This window comes from Populus trichocarpa, chromosome 9 (assembly GCF_000002775.5).
Source record: "Populus trichocarpa isolate Nisqually-1 chromosome 9, P.trichocarpa_v4.1, whole genome shotgun sequence".
NCBI lineage: Eukaryota > Viridiplantae > Streptophyta > Magnoliopsida > Malpighiales > Salicaceae > Populus > Populus trichocarpa.
The window spans coordinates 6,564,333-6,583,410 of NC_037293.2; the positions used below are offsets into that span (position 1 = coordinate 6,564,333).

The window sequence follows — 19,078 nt, forward strand, 5'->3', positions numbered from 1 at the left end:
TTTAGTAACACGTGGAGGCCACTTATGGAATTAAATTAGGAACGTGCTTCCGTTTCATATAGATGGATAGATAGCTTTGTTAATCTTTTTATGCAGAAAGGAAATGAGTTGTGAAAAATAGTTAATTGGTTTTTCTAAAGTATTTTTGGTTTGGAAATTTTTTAAAATAATATTTTTTTAAAATTAATTTTTAATATCAAAACAAACCAAAAACACAACAAAAAATAATCTGAAAAAAAAAATCATTTAAAAAAAAACATATATTGCAATGCCAAACATTTTAAGGACATGTACCCAAACATAACATTGCAACAAGCCAATAAACTTCTCTAACCAGATAAAAAGGTATCTGCCCGTACAAAGTGACAAAAACAAAATGGGATGGCCCCTGTCTTTTTTTTTTCCTTGCTACCTACAGATGATTGGATACAAATTGTTTTTTTTTTTTTTTTCTCTCTCCTGAAAAGGAGATTCATTTATTTTTCAATCAACCTCTGCGAATTCAATCATGCTTTGGTGAAACCTGAATATGAACACCATCTGGGAATAATAAAATTGGACTTCGAGTGATACGTCCTCCCTTCACCTTTGTCCATCTGTTACATTAATAATCAGGAGCATAATCATCTTAGATTCTCGATCCCCATGGTAGGCTACATTTTTTCTCAAAAAAAAATAAGAAATATATATACCTATATTTGGTGACCAGGACATGGAGGAAGGCCGCCATGTAAACTTTACTGAATTCTGCCCCAGCACATTGTCTCGTGCCTCCACCAAATGGCATGAAAGACTTGGAAAGAGTGACTTGGTCAAGATCCTGTATGTTCAGTTAAATAATACAAAAAAAAAACAGCAAATCAGGACTCGTGCGCAACATGTTCAAAACTCTTGAACAGACATGAATTTCCGTTTTTTGTTTTGTTTTTATCCTGAAAGCTTTTCATGATAAAATGGCACACCTTCCAGCGCCATGGATTGAACTTTAGTGGATCCTTGTATGTTTCAGGATTCAGGTGAACAATAGGCGTAACAAGCATTATAGTCCAACCGGCCGGAATTGTGTATCCTGGAAGGTGAAGATCATAAAATGCTAAATCAATCAAATCAAAGAATTAATATTGAAAGCAGAGAAAACAAATTAAGAGAGATAGCCTACCTTTGACGTTAATATCCTTCAAAGCCTTTCGCAATAAACCAGGTGGAATATTCATCAACCTAAGCGTCTCGTTGACGACCTGTTCATAGAAAACACATCCAAGCAAGAAACACAAATAACATTTCAATACTTGAAGCTTAGGAAGATTAATTTAACAGGTGAGATTAGGGTACTAACGCTCTGTGTAAAAGTCATTTCTTTGTATTCTTCCCATGTCAGCAGGGAGTCCGGATTCTCTCTTTTCTTTAGAACTGCCTCATTCTCGGCCTGGAAAATAAATTACAAGTGTTAGAACATGAATTTATTTTTTCAATATAATGAGTAAGAACTTTGCATGGTTTATTTGGTTTTATGGAATTATTATATACACGTACCGTCAACTCTTCTAATACCAGAGGGTTTTCAGCAAGAAACTTGATAGCTAGTGTTAGTGTTGTTGACACAGATTCAAAGGCGGCGAATAAAATCCCAAAAGCGAGTTCAGCAATAAAATCCACTGTCAAAAACTTCTCTGATGCCATATCATTAATAGCTTGATCAAGAAAATCTCCAGGACGTTTATCCGGAGAATCAAACCTCTCTTTTATTATATGCCTCACCATGTTCGACATCTTCTCTTTGTCCTGGATAAATAAAGATAGATGTGTGGTGATTACTTTTCGGAGAGGTAAGTTTTTCTTACGAAATATCCGTAATAATTTGAGTGGATGATAATTAAACAATATAGCTTGTTGATTAATTTACTTGAGAATCTTCCGAGAAAGAAATTTCAAATTCTAACAAATATTCTCCTTACCTTCATACACTTGTGAAATGTAGTGCCAGGAATATTCAAGGGAAAGGACATGAGACTTTTGATGAAATTGGGCAAGTTTTCAATTTTCTCCCCCTTAGAGTTTTCAACATCATAACCAAATGCAACCTTCGCGGTGAAGTTGAAAATCATCTACAAAACGCCAGAAAGCCGAGTCAATCAAGAGCATAAACAACTAATTAAACAATGCTGTAATTAAATATTTGCTAAGCCTCGCAATGCTCAATTGTATATCTCACTTGATGAGTGAGGTTTAGATTTAGAACCCATGAAAAACAAGCTAGTAAGGCTACATCTCACTTGATGTGAATCATGTGAGGAATATCAGATCCATATGATAAATTTGCAATGTTATTCTACATAGCAGCTCTAAGTGAAAATGGTAATTAATTACCCGTGAAATAGCTGATTTAACCTCAACAGGTCCCTGAGTGGACCACTGGCACAAGTTATTGTTTACTGCGACTTCAATTTGAGGAAGCATCTTTTCCCTCAGGCTCTCACCACCGAAGTGATTCAAAGTAATGCCTCTCAAGTATCTGTGCACACGACCAATCGCAGTAACCTTGGATTCACCTTCAAATGCAAACAACTTGGCAAAGGAGTCCAAATACCACATCTCCACTAAGTTGCCTTCCTGGGAAAAGATGTACTTGTTGACTTCAGGATCAGCTGAGACTATGATTGGTCTTCCAACCAGATTTGTCCGAAAAATGGGCCCATACCTGGAACAAGGGAATATTCAAAAACAATGAAATATATATAGACCAAGATTATCATATTAGTTAGCCATGACAAAGATGTTAGCTGCTATATCTTTAGCATTATAAAAAACGGAATATAGACCAAATATTTAGAAATGCGTTCCATTTCTTGAAAAAATAAATGCAATCCATTTCAGAACAAATTGTGAAAAAAAATAGCCAAGTAACACTTCCTCTCTGACTCAGTTCCAGGCTTCGACATAAGTTAACTGCTGTGGAATTCTTTTCTCAAATATTCAACCTTAATATCCCTTCTACACTAATTTCATGCGTTCTCTGATGTGTAAAGTAGAGTTTTTTTTTTGTAAAAATAATGTGATTCAATTAAAACAAAATCGTAATATTTTGAGAAATAATGGAGACCAAAATATTTAACCAAGTTCTGCAATTTAATTTTCAAACTCTCCAAAATCGTACGTCCGAAACTTTACGAAAGAAAGCATAAACCAAAGATACCACCGAAGGTCAAGAAAGACCAGTAGCCTGAAAGCCCCAAACTGGCTTGGACAAAAAGAGATGTAATATCGTTATCTAAATGAGATGTAATTCTTGGAAAAACATGAAAAATCTAGCTAGCACCTAATACACATGGCGTAATTTGCATGTTAGAGTGACAATTAGCACAGAGACCTGCAATTATGATCGAAAACATGAAAGCAAACCAGCAAAACTTTTAGCAGCTCAGGCATGCTTTTTGGCTGAAGAGGAAAGATAAATTTTGATGAAGGATTTACACTCTTGCTTAACTACTATATATATATATATATATATATATATATATATATATATATATATATATATATATATATATATATATATATATATATGCACAAGAGGCTGATCATGGGACAATCAAATCAGACCAACATATAATAATATATATATATATATATATATAGACTCCCATGTTACCTTTGGATTCGTTTCCTGACGAATGGGTGAATATCTATGGAGTTATGGCTTGGAATAAGTAACTGAATGGTCTCTCCGATGATAGGTAGACCCATAGAACCAGGAGGGAGTTGAACTCGAACGCCATTAATTTTTGGGTATTTCCATTTAATAAGCAAATGAGTGTAATATATGACGAAAAATGCTACAAGGACCAACCCAATTCCCAACATTTTGTGCCCTTTTGCTTTATCTCTCCCTCGAAGGATAATGGGAGTGAAGAAGAGAAGCAAAGGATAGCACAAGTATTAGAAGTGAAGGTTGAGTTTGGAAAAATCAGCGAAGGATGATGCTTAAATAGACCTAAGGGCTGCCTTAAAGAATCTAAGACCCATTTGTTCCAACAAATAAAGCAGACTCTGTTTTTTTTTTCCTTTTTTTAATCAGGTACGTTCCTTAAAGCATAAAATACGGTAAATGTTCAGCAGATGGTCTAACCCGCAACATCATTCCATGATGGCTTGGCGTCTTGAATCAGAAGTCTAAATGCAAAGCAAGGGCCATACTTTCTTTCATGAGTTATTATCTTCCATGAATTATTATTTCATTTTCTGTAAATATATTATATAGTCAGAAACACTTAATTATTTTTTAAAATAAAAGAAGTGAAGTAATTATTACTTGAAATATTGGAAAGATTTTTCCTTCGAGTAAATAGCTTTTTTCCTCAATTTGGATAAATACTTGATCTGGTACACACAATTGCCTTCATAATTCTTTTATCACCAAGGATTAAAACTTTGATTGGAATCCAAAAACTACAAATACTACTACTTAATTATAAAAATATATAAAAAAACTAAAGATATATAAGTGATGAAGTCCTAAAAAATCAAAGTAGTTTAGGAATAGAGTTCCCAAATTGGATAATTGGTTAATCAATTGGTACTAACAATCTCATCTATTCTCCTTAGCCAAGGAGGTTGATAGCTTATACTAAGTGTTTGATATGTTAAGATGACTCGTAGCTGGAACCTGCAAACAATCCTCTTTAGTGGAGGTGGGGACTCTCTGATACTTAAATAAATATATTTTTAGAAAGAGAAAATACAAGAATATTCTAAACAAAAATGTTATGAAAGTATATATGCAGTAAAGAATTAAGATTGCGAATCTTTGTTTTAAAGGTTTTATAGTATATTTATAGCACATTAGTCTTGTCATTTTGTAAAGAGGGGGGTGTGGAATGTAATTTTATCCCAATAGCATTTAATGAGGTATAAATATCATTTACATCTATATTAATGTTTGATAGAAATATGGTGAGTCCCTCGAAGACTTTTATACACCCAAAAGGTCTAGAAGATTAAGGTCCAAAACATCAAATGTAGCTAATCCTATGGAAGCTAAGCTCTTCCCCTAGGATAAACTCAAGGGAAGAGGGTCATTCTCTTATATGTGCCTAGAAAGGATGGTCATTCTCTTGGACGTGTCAAGGAAGGATGGTTATTTCTCTAGACCTATGGAGGCTAAGCCCTTCCCCTAGACTAGACCCGAGGGAGAATGGTCATTTATTTGGGCATGCCTAGAGAGGATGGTCAATTATTTGGGCGTGCCAAAGAGGGTGACATGAAGATGTATTATTTTTAAAAAAAATCAAAAGATGATAGTGATGTCTACTTGACTTGTTGTTTTATCTAGTTTCTTTTTGAAACCGGAGTTGTCTTTGTGCACCTATTACTTGACTTTTCTATTGGTTATAAAGAAAAGAGCAAAGTTGTTCTTATATGATTAAAACAACATTATTGAATACTTGTATTTGTTAGAAGAGTTGTTGGGCGTATAGAAGAATTGGAGTCCCTGTGGGGAGATTAATTATTATCCCATATGTTAGAGTCTTGTTACCCATGGAAAATTTTTTTTGTAGAAGTTAAAAGGGAATTGAGTAGTTTTTATTCAGTTTTCCGCTGACAACGTTATTGATAAAGTTGTGGAAAAACTTCACAAAAAAATAGATTTTCACTGGCTAGTGAGTTTTAGGCATGTTCGATCATGTAAACCAAGTTTTTCATGGAATGAGATACACTTCAATGCTTAAGCCAATATTTAAGTTTGTTTGAGCAAGTAACAAGTATACAGAAAATCAAATCAAGATGATGAAATATATGTTTTTTATATGTACAAGAAAGATGGTAGATGCAAGTTATTCAAATTAAATCTATTTTTTCACTTAAAACCCGAGAATATATAATCTTGAAAAATATTTGAAGAATATCATAACTTATCACGAAGGATGGTAGTTTTTTTTCACAGTAATTACCACTTGGTACCTATATTTGAAGTCGTAACAGGTACATGTGTAAAATAAAAGAGAGAAATAGAAGAAAGAGAGAAGGGTGTATTATTAATATTAATCTATAAGTTGGAATATCGCCAACACACCCTCTTCTTTTTCAACGGCACATCTGTAAATTTATTATATTGATCTTCCATTTCATATTCATATTTTGATTTAAGAATCTTCGTAAAACCTCAAGTATTGCTTTATTAGAACCTATATCAAGGCATAGCAATTCAATTAAATATGGAGAAAAAAAAATACTTGAGAATCTAGATAAACTCAATAAAACAAATCAATTTAATTAGTATTCTTAATACTAAATTATATGTTATTATCAAATAAAAAAACACGAAATGAAGAAAAAATAATAATAAATGCTACCATGATATTTCATTGAGCACATAATGACGTCAAAATCAAAGAAAAGTCTAAAAAATGCTAATAAATATGTTAGATTAGGCACTGACGTTATTCTTATTGAATAAGAATGCTAGCTAATAGCTATAGTTATTGTTGGTAGGAAAATGTAATTTTATTCATAATATTGACAGAACATTATCATTATAATTTTCATAAGACTTGAAAAAATAAATTAATAAATACGAAAGTTGAATCTATTCGAATGAAAGCAACCCAATATAGTAAGTATTGAAATTTCAAATATATAGTACTCTTGTCCTCTCCATTTTATAAACTTTCCAATGAGTTTCCTCTTTTAAATTGTTTACAATTGGAGACTTTTCTACGTGTCTCAATCTTAGAATTTTCTTGTGATGTGTTATTAATTGAACAACGGGTCGCACTACACGGTCCTTGATAGAACTATTAAAGGTTATCATCCTATTAATCTTATTAATTTTAGAGTTTGTGAAATTAATCGAGATATATATAAATTAATCTAAATATTTATATTAACAAAAAAAATTAAAAATTATAATGATCAAATATCAAATTCTCTTGTCAATATTGAAAGATCAAACAATTTCACAACTTGAAATCCAAACATAATTGTAAATTAATTTATTCTTTAATGCATATAGATCCTTGAACAAACTTGCAAAACACACACACACACAATCAATGATTGAGTATAAAAAAATTGAATTTTAGAATATCATATAGCTAGATCTAAGTTCGTGATTATTTGAAACATTGATCGAGGACATCAAATCTAATAACTAAATTTGAGATTAAAAAAAAACGAGGTAGAAAAGTTATTAATAATTATTTATTGAGTTTTTTTGTTTTTTCAATTACAAGCCACGTGTCCATACGTTATAGGTGTGTGCAACTTTAAAAATGATAAATATCACATTAGATGTTAATATCCATTCTATCTTGATTCTATTATAAGAAAGAATCGAATTTTAAGATTAATTTTGACTAATTATGAATATGTCACATTAGTTAATAACAAGATTTAATAAGAACACTAATTCGATAAGTATCCTCAGCATTGAAGTGATGTTCACTGTTAGTGTGATCCTAAGAATATTATTAATCATATATTTCACCAAATAATTAGTGCCGCTTTCTATGACCAGTACAAAATCAAAGCTTGTTAATTGCTAGTCATCTAGGATATTTTAATACAATGGAAATTCTGTCTCTTCTTTTATTTATTTTGGCTTTCTCTTCTCTGGATGTTTGGCAGTTATTTTTTAAAATAATTTTTAATTAGAAATATATTAAAATAATATTTTTTATTTTAAAAAAATTATTTTTGATATCAGCAAATTAAAATGATTTAAAAATACAAAAAAATACAAAAAATCTATTTTTAAAATACAAAAACTAATTATTAAAACTAATTCGTTGGTTGTGGACAGTGGACTGACTTGACTCATCGTCGAAGGACCTTCCAATTAATTATTCAGTTTTTTCTTATATCAGCATATAGATTATTTTTTCTTAGTCAAATTCGAACACTAGACGGGGCTAGCCGCAGTCAAAGGCGGAGCTTTCAGAGGATAATGATAAGATTGTCTTTTAATATGTTTTTCTTTAATATATTAAAATAATATTTTTTTATTTCTTAAAATTTATTTTTCACAATTAATTTAAAAAAATAAAAAACAATTAATTTAAAATAAAAAATTAAAATTTTAAAAAAACACTTGAATCTTGTGCGAATCTCCCCCCTAAATCCTCTGCCAATGCAAGCTAGACGTTCTCTGTTCTAATTTGTTCTGTGTTCTAGATCTGTCATTTATTTATTTTGTCTGTTAATACTAACATGGTCCTTGAAAAAAAATTAACGGAAGTGTTCTTTGCATAAAAATATTTTATAGATAATTTTTTTGTGTTTATTTTATGTAAAATATATTATAATTAAATTAAATATTCTACTTATTTAAAAGGAATATCTTCAATTTCGCAAAATTTTATGTATAAGATATTTTATAAAAAATGATTAATTTATAATATTATTGGACTGAATCTAAGAAATAGGAATTAAAGTATAGCAAGGCAAGAATTTTTGGAAGAAGAGATCACGAACAAACTCTAATTTACAGTTTTATTCATAAACTCTAATTTACAGTTGTATTACTGAATAATTATCTTCTAATAGCCTCAATAATCAAAACTCTGTGTTATAGCTCTTAAGGCTATTTGTATATCAGGAAAACAACGTAATAAACAAAGTTATAAAAATAATTAAAGATATCTAAACCAAAAAATAAAAAAAAAAACCTTAGATTAACTAGAAAAAATATGCCAAATATGGAACAATTTATTTATAGCCTTATTAGGGTGTGTTTGGAATTATAATAGCAGTGGCGGTTCAAAGTGTTTTTACCTTAGAAATTCATCAAAATAAAATTTTTTATTTTTAAAAAATTATTTTTGATATCAGCACATCAAAACAATATAAAAACATAAAAAAAAACTATTTTAAGTATTTTTTTTTAAAATTACAATTTGCATCGCGTTCTTAAACACATTCTTGAAACTCTTGCTAAACAAGCATGACTATAAAAATTTACACATATAAGAAACAAAGTTTTAAAAATCTTGTAAGAAACTTTTAGACCAATTCTCATCAAGCTGGTGACATGTTGTCTTGAGTTCTAGCAATCAATTAGAAAGTGAGATGAATATTGAATATTGAATATTGAAAACACCAGAAGTTCCTAAATGAATTGCACTACTGTACTGTTGTTGATGATTATTAAAGCTACAAGATGAGGAGCCCCTGTGTTTGTGACCCCTAGACGAAGATTTATTTAAATATCCTTCCTTGGTCACATTTGTAACCTAATGATTGAAGAGCAAATCCTGGAAACCAGTGTTAGTGCCTTCGCTTTTCATTGGCCTCTAGTGTGCTGGTTTCGTAAAGCTAGACACTCATAAAATATGTCGAGAATCAGTCTCCATAACATTCCCAAGTTCCACAAAACCATTATCAGTCATCAATGGCTTCTTCCACACCAATCTCTTTCTCGTATTATTCTCATTCTCTGTGCTATATTCCTTCTCCATAAACTGGGATAAAAACACAATTTTTACCCTTGCCTGCTTCAGCGTCAACAACTACCCTCTCTCTCTCTTCTAGATGCCAACACTGTTAGGATATTGCCATTTGCACATAATACCCCACCACTAAGCAAGTGGTTGCTCCATTAATGCCACTGGTGGCATGTTTTAAGGTTTCTTTGTCCCACCAATGTTGACCATATTTGCCTATAAAAGAGATATAATTATTTGAGAGCAAATGTGAGAGTGTGTAAAGTGTGAGTGAACGTGAGAATAGAGAGAAAGAGAGCTGCAATGGCAGCAGCCTTGTTGCCATTGCAGCAGCTGCAGGAGCGCCAAAGAGAGCAGTGAGTTGAGTAGAGTTGAGTGATCCCTTTTCTCCATGTATTTATTGTATCATTTTCTCTATTTCTAATAAAATGGACCTCTCCCGTGGATGTAGACGATTTGCCGAATCACGTTAAATATTGTCTCAGTGTGCTTAGCTTTCTTTGAGCAACTATCAATACACCACCGGTCCGCGTATGGAAGGAGACGGAATTCCCCAACAAACACTGCACACTTTCCTTTTTATGATTTTCAATTTCACCAACCACCATTTTACCCCTTTGTCATTTTATCTGTATTGACGTTGAAATCACTTCACCAACCAACACCATCTGTATTAACTTTTGGTTCGTTTAGGTCATTGTAAATAATTTTGATAGATAAGCACGAACCCTGCAACCAATTTCGGTGCCAGTGGCGCACTGGTTACTATGATGGATTTGACCATTAGAGGTTCCATAACGAGCAAGAAAATGAACCCACCATGACATGATATCTATGTTGAATATGTTCAACAAGAACATTTGATGCACCACAAGCCCTTTTGCCAGCAAATGAATCCAAACAAGAAATGTATGCTTTCTTCCACTACTAGAAGTGGGGGATGCCAGAACTGTTCTCAGCACAACGACGAAGAAAACAGAGCATGTTGCGCTGACGGTAAGAACGTACTAAAAAGAATTTACCCGCTTATAAATTGAACATGAATTTTACTGGAACTTGTTAAAAATTGTCTTCATCAGTTTCTTAGATGACAGTAGGGATTTTAACTAGCTTTTCTAAACAATTTATGGGTTCGAAGTAAAGTACTCTGCATCAAAAGTTATAATCTTTAGACATCAAGTTGGCTAAACATCCATGAACGTTATCTTACTACGTATCTCTTCATAATTAAACTAATTTCAAGTTCGGATAAAAATTAAAGATAAAAGATTAGGTTTTGAGTAAAGTATGAATTCTGTTTAATTTAAATCCGACCCAAAATAAAACAATAATCTTAAACTTTAATATATAAAAAAATTTAGGTTCTTGCAAACATATCACTTCATACTCTCTCCACTCTAGCCGCTTCTGTCATTGTCATTTTGCTCTCTCTTGCAGGAGGAACAATTTGCCCAAATGTCTTCTGAGCGCAGACCTACATGGCGCTGCTATTCTAGGCCATACCCTCTTCTATAGTGTCTTCTCAGTAGTGTTTCCATGGAACTTTTAAAGGCTTTTATTATCTGTGAGGATTGCAAGTTCAGTACTCCTGCCTATTTCAACTGTTTGAAACAGCCCGCTATCCTAATTTTTCTGATTTTGGCAGTTCCTCTGACTGTAAGATAAAATCATTCACTGGAGTTAGTGGCATTGTGATCGGTGAAGCAGTAGAAACATTCACTGCTAAAAAAATATTGCTATTAGCACTGGATTTTAGCAACTACGTAATTCGGCTGTTGAATCAATATCGGAATATTTATATATGATTGAAGGATTTAGTAATGAAAAATCTTTTGCTGCGAAACAATAAATTATCCAAGGAAGGATAGGATTTTTCATTGTTGATGTGTCAACATCAAATCAGCAACGGAAAAATTAAAATATTTATTTCTTAAATTCCCCTTCTCTCACTAGTCTCTTCCCGCTTCTCTAGAAATTCAAAATTCAAAAACTTTTGATTTGTCTTTTTTTTTTTTTTTTCATTTAACCTTGATTAAGCTGTTATCGCAAGCAAGATTGTTGATGAATATGGGTCTCCTCTCAGAAAAGCACATGAGTTCCTGAAACAGTCACAGGTGCATTCCTAAGTCCAAAAGAAATCATATTTGGTGGCATCATACTCTTTAGCTGTTTTGACATGGCTTCCCATTCCTTGTTCAGACTCAGGAGTATGCATCGTCTCATTTCCAGAGAAGCATGGACTCTCTCCATCAAAGATCATGGTTGGCAAGTCTCGGATTGCACAGCTGAAGATCTAAGGGTAAACAAGTTCAATTTCTCTTTGTCGGAGTAATTAATGCCGTAAAGATTAGGTTTGTGAGGAAGAAAATCCTGGCTTTGCTCTTACTTTCACAAATGCAGACAGAAATTGTTTTAGATTCTGTAGGTTTAAATTATGGATATTTTTAGAATTCTAAAAGTTGAATCAAAATCCTCTGGTTTGGGGTGGACGTGTCCAAATTTCTAACATTGAATATCCATTGAGTATGATCTACTTTTAAAATCTCAATGGTATTGACGCCTTCAAGATTTTTCAATGCAAACATGATATTCCATGTGCCAACTGTTGCAATGTACAAATTTCATGGAAAATGTTTTGTCGGTGAATTTACAGGATGAAACAAAGAAAGAAAAAATGGCAGAAATCATCCACCAAGATGTTGAAATTAATTTTGAAATTTTTATTCAAAGTGTTTTTTAATTCTTCTAGCTATATACATGCAACTATTAAATATATATTTATCTTTTAAATCTTTTGAATTATCCTAAACTAGTATAAATATATATTTGAAGTATTACAAGTCTAAGTCGAAGTCCATTGAGACTTCCTCTCTTAGTTGAGTAATATTTATATGAATGAGATTTATTTTTCATCATGCTTCTCATGTTTTTATTTTCACTTTTATTCTTCAAATATTTCTAACATGATATTAGAACTAGTTTGATTTAATGAGCTTTTAGATGGACTAAAGAGTGTGAAATCTCAAAATAGAGTGCATGGACATGTAACGTCAAAAAAAAATAGAGGTGCAAGATAATAGTTCTCAATAAAAGAATTAAAACCTTATATCAAAAAGAAATTAAAAAAAAAAGCTTAAGAAAGAGGCTTAGTGCAAGTTAACAACTTCTTGCATAAGAGATGAGATGTGGTTCAAGAGAGACCACATATGAAGAAGAAAAGAGAGAACTCTTCCTACAAAACATCAGAAATGGCTAAAGAGTCGTGAAAAGAAGCAGCGTGAAGAAATGAAATGGTCACTTCAAAAGCTAAATATTAAAAAAAGATGTTTGGTTAGAGAATTATAGCAACAACTACAAAAGGATAAAATGGCTAGGAGTAGCCATGATCAGACAAACATTAATTAAAGAAAAGCAAATTAAAGAAATAGCAATGGAATGTCATTAGCTAACCATGATGAAAGGAGTGACTATGACAAAGATGCAAGAGAGATATTTCCAAAATGAAGATGGAAGTTAATTTCAGGAAATAAATTATGAATGCAATATGACAAAAGAAAATGAAAGAAGATATTGAAAATTATCTAAGATGATCCTTCGTCGCATTTTAAATTTCAAGAATTGTGACCTTTCAAAATTAAAAAGGAGTGTTGGAATTAATTTTAAAGTTTTTATTCAAAGTGTTTTTTTAGTTTTTTTAGGTATATGCATGTAACTATTAAAAATATATTTATTTTTTAAGTTTTTTAAATATATGTTCGGAGTATTGTAAGTATAAGTTCAAATCTAAGAAAATAATATTTATACAAATAAAATTTATTTTCAACGTGCTTCTCATGTTCCCATTTTCACTTTTCTCCTTCAAATGTTTCTAACACAAGGTAATAACTACTCATTAACTGGATCAACATGTCAATACTATTATTCTCTCGTTATATTTGAAGTATTTACATTATTTAACAAAAGTATAGACTCTGTAAAAGATCTAAACATGATCTTATAAAGCAAGGGAAAGAGGACAGGTCTCGAATTTGCTTCCTGTGCAAACAACTTAATTGAAAACCTAGAAAAAAAAAAAAATACCAGAACCACTGCTTGGCATAGACAAGGGTGGTGATTTGTATGGAGAGTGGATCCTTAGAATTAAGCAAAAAACCAATATAGCTAGGAAGAAAAAATGCATAAATTGAGTGATTCTTCTCTGAGGATTTAAGCAGAAAACAGGTTGCGGTGGAGAACAGGGTTGGACAAGAATGGTTTATCCAAGCTCATAGTCACACCAGCTTTAGTGTCCATGTTAACTTTTGATCCATCTGGGCCATCTCCACCAACAACCTTCCAATCAAAACATTGAACCATAGCTGTAACACTACCATTGATCAAACTTGAGGACATGTTGGTCCCAGGGCACATTCTCCTTCCCCCGCCAAAAGGGACGTAAACCTGTAGGTTTTGGCCCTTAGTGTTTTCTTCTTCTTTCAAGAACCTCTCTGGAATGAAATCATTTGGGTTGTCCCATATCTTTGGATCCCTCATGATAGAGTATGCGTTCATTATCATTGTGATTCCTTTGGGTATATCATATCCTGCAAGTTTGCAGTCTTCACGGCATACTCTATCGAATAAAGGCACTGGTGGATGTAGTCTCATTGCTTCCTTCACGCACGCTTGGAAATAAGGCAGGTTTGGGATATCTGCTTCGTCCACAAGTCTCTCTGTCCCAACAACTGAATCTATCTCCTCTCTCAGCTTCTTGAACGCTGCAGGATGGTTGACAAGCTCCCCTAAAATCCATAGTATGGCATCTGCTGTAGTACTGGTACCTCCGGTGAAGAGATCCTGAGAGAAAACAAATTTTTAAGAGATTTCTTTTTTATTTTTTGAAGAAAGAAAATAGCAATTTCATTAAAAAGCATATGCATCACAATTTTCATATAGATCCAGGGTTTTAAGAGATTATTTAAAACAATCACGTCTTGACTATTCATCCTAAAGTATAATCACAAGAAGGAGAGATTAATTAATGAAGAAGGGAAAGGGATCAGAAAGTAATTACCAGAAAGAAAGTCTTCATTTGCTTCCTGGTTATCCTCATTTCAGCATTTTTATCATGATACACCTCCAAAAGAATATCCATCAGGTCTTTATTCTCCAAGTGAGGACCTTCTCTCTTTGCTTTCTCCTCATGCTCTACCATGACGTTTTCAAACAATTCATCATACCTTCTAGGCACGTCAGCAATTTTCTTTCTCAAGAACCAGATACCTATCCTTTTCAAGGGACCGAACAAGTTACATACAGCAAGCTTTGCAGCCAGATCGAAGGATTCACTCACCAGCTCTCTACACTTATCAGCCTGATTATCTTCCCCTGAACACCTAGCACTCATAATCATCCTGCAAGTACTATTGTTTGCTAGTGTTAATACCTCAGCACTCAAATCTGCACCCTCATTTTTTTTACCCATCTCCAACATTTTACTCAAAAACCTCACAACTTCTTCGCGTCTAAGATTCTTTAACTTCTTCATCTGGCTGGTCCCCAACAATTCTGTCATGCAAATTTTCTTCATGAATTTCCAGTAATCCCCATACGGGGCATTGAAAAAGCTTGTTGAGCTTCCAAATAGTAAATTATCCTCAAAGGGGGATTTTATTCTAGAGGCAAAATGGACATCTTGTGCTCTGAAGATTTCTGTAGCCACCGGAGCTGATGAGACAAGAACAGCAGGATATGTGACCAAACGGAGATAGAGGAGAGGGCCATATTTATTGTTGAGAGCATGGAATCCTTTGTATGCTACAGGGGTTAGTAAATGGAGGTGGCCGATCAAAGGAAGTGTGGGGGGGCTTGGAGGGGGGCAATAGCCGGCAGGTTTCTTGCCGGTTCTCTTGAAGATGTATTGAAGGAAGATTGTGATAAACCAGAGGACAAAGAAGGCAAGAAAATATTGAATGACAGTCATGGTGGCTATTTGGCTTAGAGAAAGCTTGCTAACATTCAATGGGTGAAATTATGTTTTGAACTGAATCCTCCTGCATTTATAACTTTATCTCTCAGTATCTTTCATTGCAAGGGCTGAATCATGTATGTTCTCATGATTTTTTTATATAAAAAAATAGGAGTCATCAATATTGATTAGTTGAAATTTTGTTTGAATAAGTAGGAGCTTTGTATTGGTCAATGCATACTTTCCATGGATCTATAAAGGATGAGTTTTTGAAAAAATAAATAATTTTCTTTTTTTATTCAGTTTAAAGTTTTATCTTTTGTTTTTACTTTTTTTATTATGTATTATTGGATTTTTCTATTTTTTATTTAAAAATAATATTTTCAATATTATTAGACTTCTCTAGTTTCCTTATTTAAAAGAAATAGCCTTTTTTTCTTATCCAATATTATTAGGATTTGTTATTCTTTTTATAAAAAAAATGTTGTAATAATAATCTCTTAAGTAAGGAAAGTTGGATAAATAAAAATTAAATATTTTAAAAATCTTCTCATGGTTAAAGTTTCATGATCTTTAAGATTTTTTAGTCATTTCCTTATTGTCATTCTCAATTCAAATTTTTTTTTTCGAATAGTGAAATTGATAAATACACTCCATACGTACGTACATACATACATAATGCACACGTAGTTGACTATATTAAAAAAGTCAACGCTGTAAATGTCCTTTGAGAATCGTCAAATCTGAACACAGAATTTGGCTTTGAACCTTGTGGTTCAATCAAGAGGTGATTGATACTATTCTCGGTTAGTTATAATAATAAAAAAGAAAGAAAAAACTACATATAATTCCTCTCTGAATACCTAAAATTCGAGTCCGACATTTTATGCAAATCTTTTAGTAGCAAAGAAGATTTCAAGTCAAAAAACCCGGTCCAATTCCATTGCTTTGCAAGTAATAAAGAAATTATTAAGCACAGAAAAACCAAGTTATTCAAGGTGGATCACTATATATTATATGCTTTAAATTTTACAATAAAGTATATTTTTTAACCAATTTTCGTGTATCAAAAACTTAACCCGTCTCCTTAGTTTAATAGTGGTAAAGATCAATCAAACCAATTATTGAAGAAAACTGTAATTCCATGCACTTGAAATCATAGTCAAGTCACAAACGTGTTAGTTAATCTATTTAGGAGGTTCCGGTCCATCTTAGTCAATTCCTTTTGTTTTACTTGGGGAACATGGAAGAGGAAATCTTCAAGTAAAAACCCATTAAGCAATTAATTTATCGAAAAGTAATGAGGCCAACGGGTTGCTTAAAAATCCAGGCCATCGAATTGACACAGGATTCATCAAAGCACAATCTGTTTCCCGTTTGAGTTCTTTCACAAATCCAGGAATCATTCCTTTTGGAGTGAAAAAGCTTCGTATTTGACTCGAGAGATTCATATAATACATGGGATTCTTGTTTGTAAGCCTGCAAATTGGATAATTAAGCTCCCTGATGATTAAAATACAGAAAAGATTCCCAGAAAGCATGGTATTGATCATTTGTCACTGTTTCAAGCTCAACATTCACTTCTTTTCCCACCATCGACGGACGTTCCAGGTAACTGCTCCACTGCTGGGAGCTGAAACTCCATGGCAATGCCGAGGTCAGGTCAGGGCTTCCTTTTTGCCTTTGACTGTATCATCAATAGAAAACCCGCTGCGGAAAGTGGAATACTTCTTTCGTAGAATTTATGGAGTGCCGTCGATGGAAATTTGTCTGAGGGTCCGCTATTGGCTATAAATTTGACTTTTTCTTCTCTCTTTATGGTTTTCATCATAATGGTAGGGTTGGGGGCCATAGCAGAGTTAACGACAAGGGACCCACCGCCACTTTTGTATTGACCTGTTCTTCTTTCTCCCCGGGGATCATTAACAAGGAAGGAACTCGGCTGGTTCGGAATACAAGGGCGTGTCAGGATTTTTAATGTGTTTTTTATTTATTAAAATAATATTTTATTTATTTTTTAATATTTATTTTTAATACTAACATTTCAACATAATTTAAATACATAATAAAAAAATAATTTAAAACTAAAAAAAAATTCAAAAATCTTTTAAAATACAGTTGTAATACATTAACAAACAAGAAATTCATGTCAGTCGTGACAGCTAGTGAGTTTTGAGTCCCGAAAAATGGATATAAAATCATATGCTAGGCTAGGAAATCCAGTCCTGAAACAATGTAGGACAGATTCAATAGCCACGTTCAGCATTATTTTGTAAAAGGGAATCTGACTAACGTCAATGCCGTCAGTTTGATTGGAGCATAAAATGTTTATTTCTGAATTAATTTTAGACCGAGCAAGGCTGCAGTGGGTAAACTCCGTCAGAATTCTTAATGTTATTGTCACATTTGGCTTGCATTGAATCGCATATAATATAAATCGATCCTGGCTGCCTCTATAATATAGAATGGCGTTAGACTAAGACCGTATAAATTCATTGACTACGATTGGCAAAGAATACAGTCTTATTTTTCAAAAGTAGAATATTTTTTATTTATTTTATACGTAGTATAATAAATAATTGAGAAATTCGTCTTGGAGCATCCATGTTTGTTGAACTGTACACGGAAAAAATAAAAACTAATGTAAAAAAAATATTCAAAAATATTGTTAATAATATTATTATATATACATATATATATATATATATGAATTGGTTTATTTGACAAATTTAAAGACAAGTTGAACAGCTGATAAAAATATAGCTTGACTTTAAAAAAATCAAGATGATATTTGTTTTAAAATATTTAAACGATAACATGTTAAATCGACTCAGATTAATATGTTAAATCCATTACTAAGGTATAAAAAATGAATAAATTTTTTATTAAATTCAATTCTCATTACTAAATGTTAAAAGATGTATTTGAAAACAAAATTCATCTAAAAAATAACTCGAATCAACTTAAGTTAACCTGCTGAACATGGGTTATGAGACCGGAACAACCTCATAGAAAGCAAATTAAAACAAATTATGAAACTCAATTCTCAATCAATCAAATAATAAATGATGAAATTAAAAAAAAAATCAATTAAAAAAAGTACACAAAAAACAACTCAAGTCAACCGATCAAATCTGTGACCCGAGTCATGAGACCAGGATAACCTTACAGAATACAAACTGAGACAAATTATGAGACATAATTCTCAATCAACCCAATATTCAACGATGAAATTAAAAAAAATATATAACTAGAAAAACACTGAGTCAACCAGCTTGACCCGTAACTGGGTCATAAGACCATGATAAACTCTTAGAAAGCAAATAAAAAAAATATAAATATTAATTATCAATCAACCGAGTATTACATGATTAAATTGAGAAAAAAATCAAATAAAAAAAATGACTTAATTTAACTTGGGTTAACTTGTCAAATCTAGATCATGAAACCGATATAACTCCTTATAAATAAAATAAAAAATATATAAATTCTAATTCCCAACTAACTCAACGTTGAAGGATAAAATTGAAAAAAAAAATTCAATTACAAAATAAAAAAAAACTTGAATCAACCTAACTAACCCAAAAAAACTTGCGACTCGAGTTATAAGACCATGATAACTCTATAGAAAAAAAAAATCAAAAAATAATAATGAAGCTCAATTCTCAATAAACTCAATGTTGATAGATGAAGT

General features: G+C 32.1%; 2 protein-coding genes and 1 long non-coding RNA gene across 13 annotated transcripts in view; 1 reads left to right on the forward strand and 2 right to left on the reverse strand.

The window, feature by feature from the left end:
• Window positions 1-245: 245 nt before the first annotated feature.
• LOC7454894 (beta-amyrin 16-alpha-hydroxylase CYP87D16) lies at window positions 246-3,969 on the reverse strand. The gene is made up of 9 exons (XM_052455641.1): window positions 3,650-3,969; window positions 2,368-2,698; window positions 1,956-2,105; window positions 1,534-1,782; window positions 1,337-1,426; window positions 1,160-1,238; window positions 963-1,069; window positions 693-820; window positions 246-596 (listed from the first exon to the last, which is right to left on the reverse strand). Exons 1-9 carry the CDS (start codon window positions 3,859-3,861, stop codon window positions 503-505), a joined length of 1,440 nt encoding a protein of 479 aa, XP_052311601.1. The 5' UTR covers window positions 3,862-3,969; the 3' UTR covers window positions 246-502.
• A 5,723-nt stretch (window positions 3,970-9,692) lies between these two features.
• On the forward strand, window positions 9,693-11,985 carry LOC112328598 (uncharacterized). The gene is made up of 2 exons (XR_008060156.1): window positions 9,693-10,433; window positions 10,875-11,985. It is a non-coding gene; the product is annotated as an uncharacterized LOC112328598 (long non-coding RNA).
• A 1,349-nt stretch (window positions 11,986-13,334) lies between these two features.
• The window catches only part of LOC7475043 (cytochrome P450 705A5), a 97,388-nt gene continuing 91,644 nt past the window's right edge, over window positions 13,335-19,078 (reverse strand). For 4 of the 11 annotated variants that reach the window (XM_052455692.1, XM_052455700.1, XM_052455693.1 and 1 more), the window contains one exon: window positions 13,335-13,877. In XM_052455692.1, the coding sequence (XP_052311652.1) occupies window positions 13,644-13,877 (234 nt within the window). In that variant the 3' untranslated portion in view covers window positions 13,335-13,643. Of the gene's footprint in view, window positions 14,274-14,490; window positions 14,924-19,078 lie in introns of all 11 variants that reach the window. The other 7 variants (XM_052455690.1, XM_052455694.1, XM_052455691.1 and 4 more) reach the window with 3 other exon arrangements.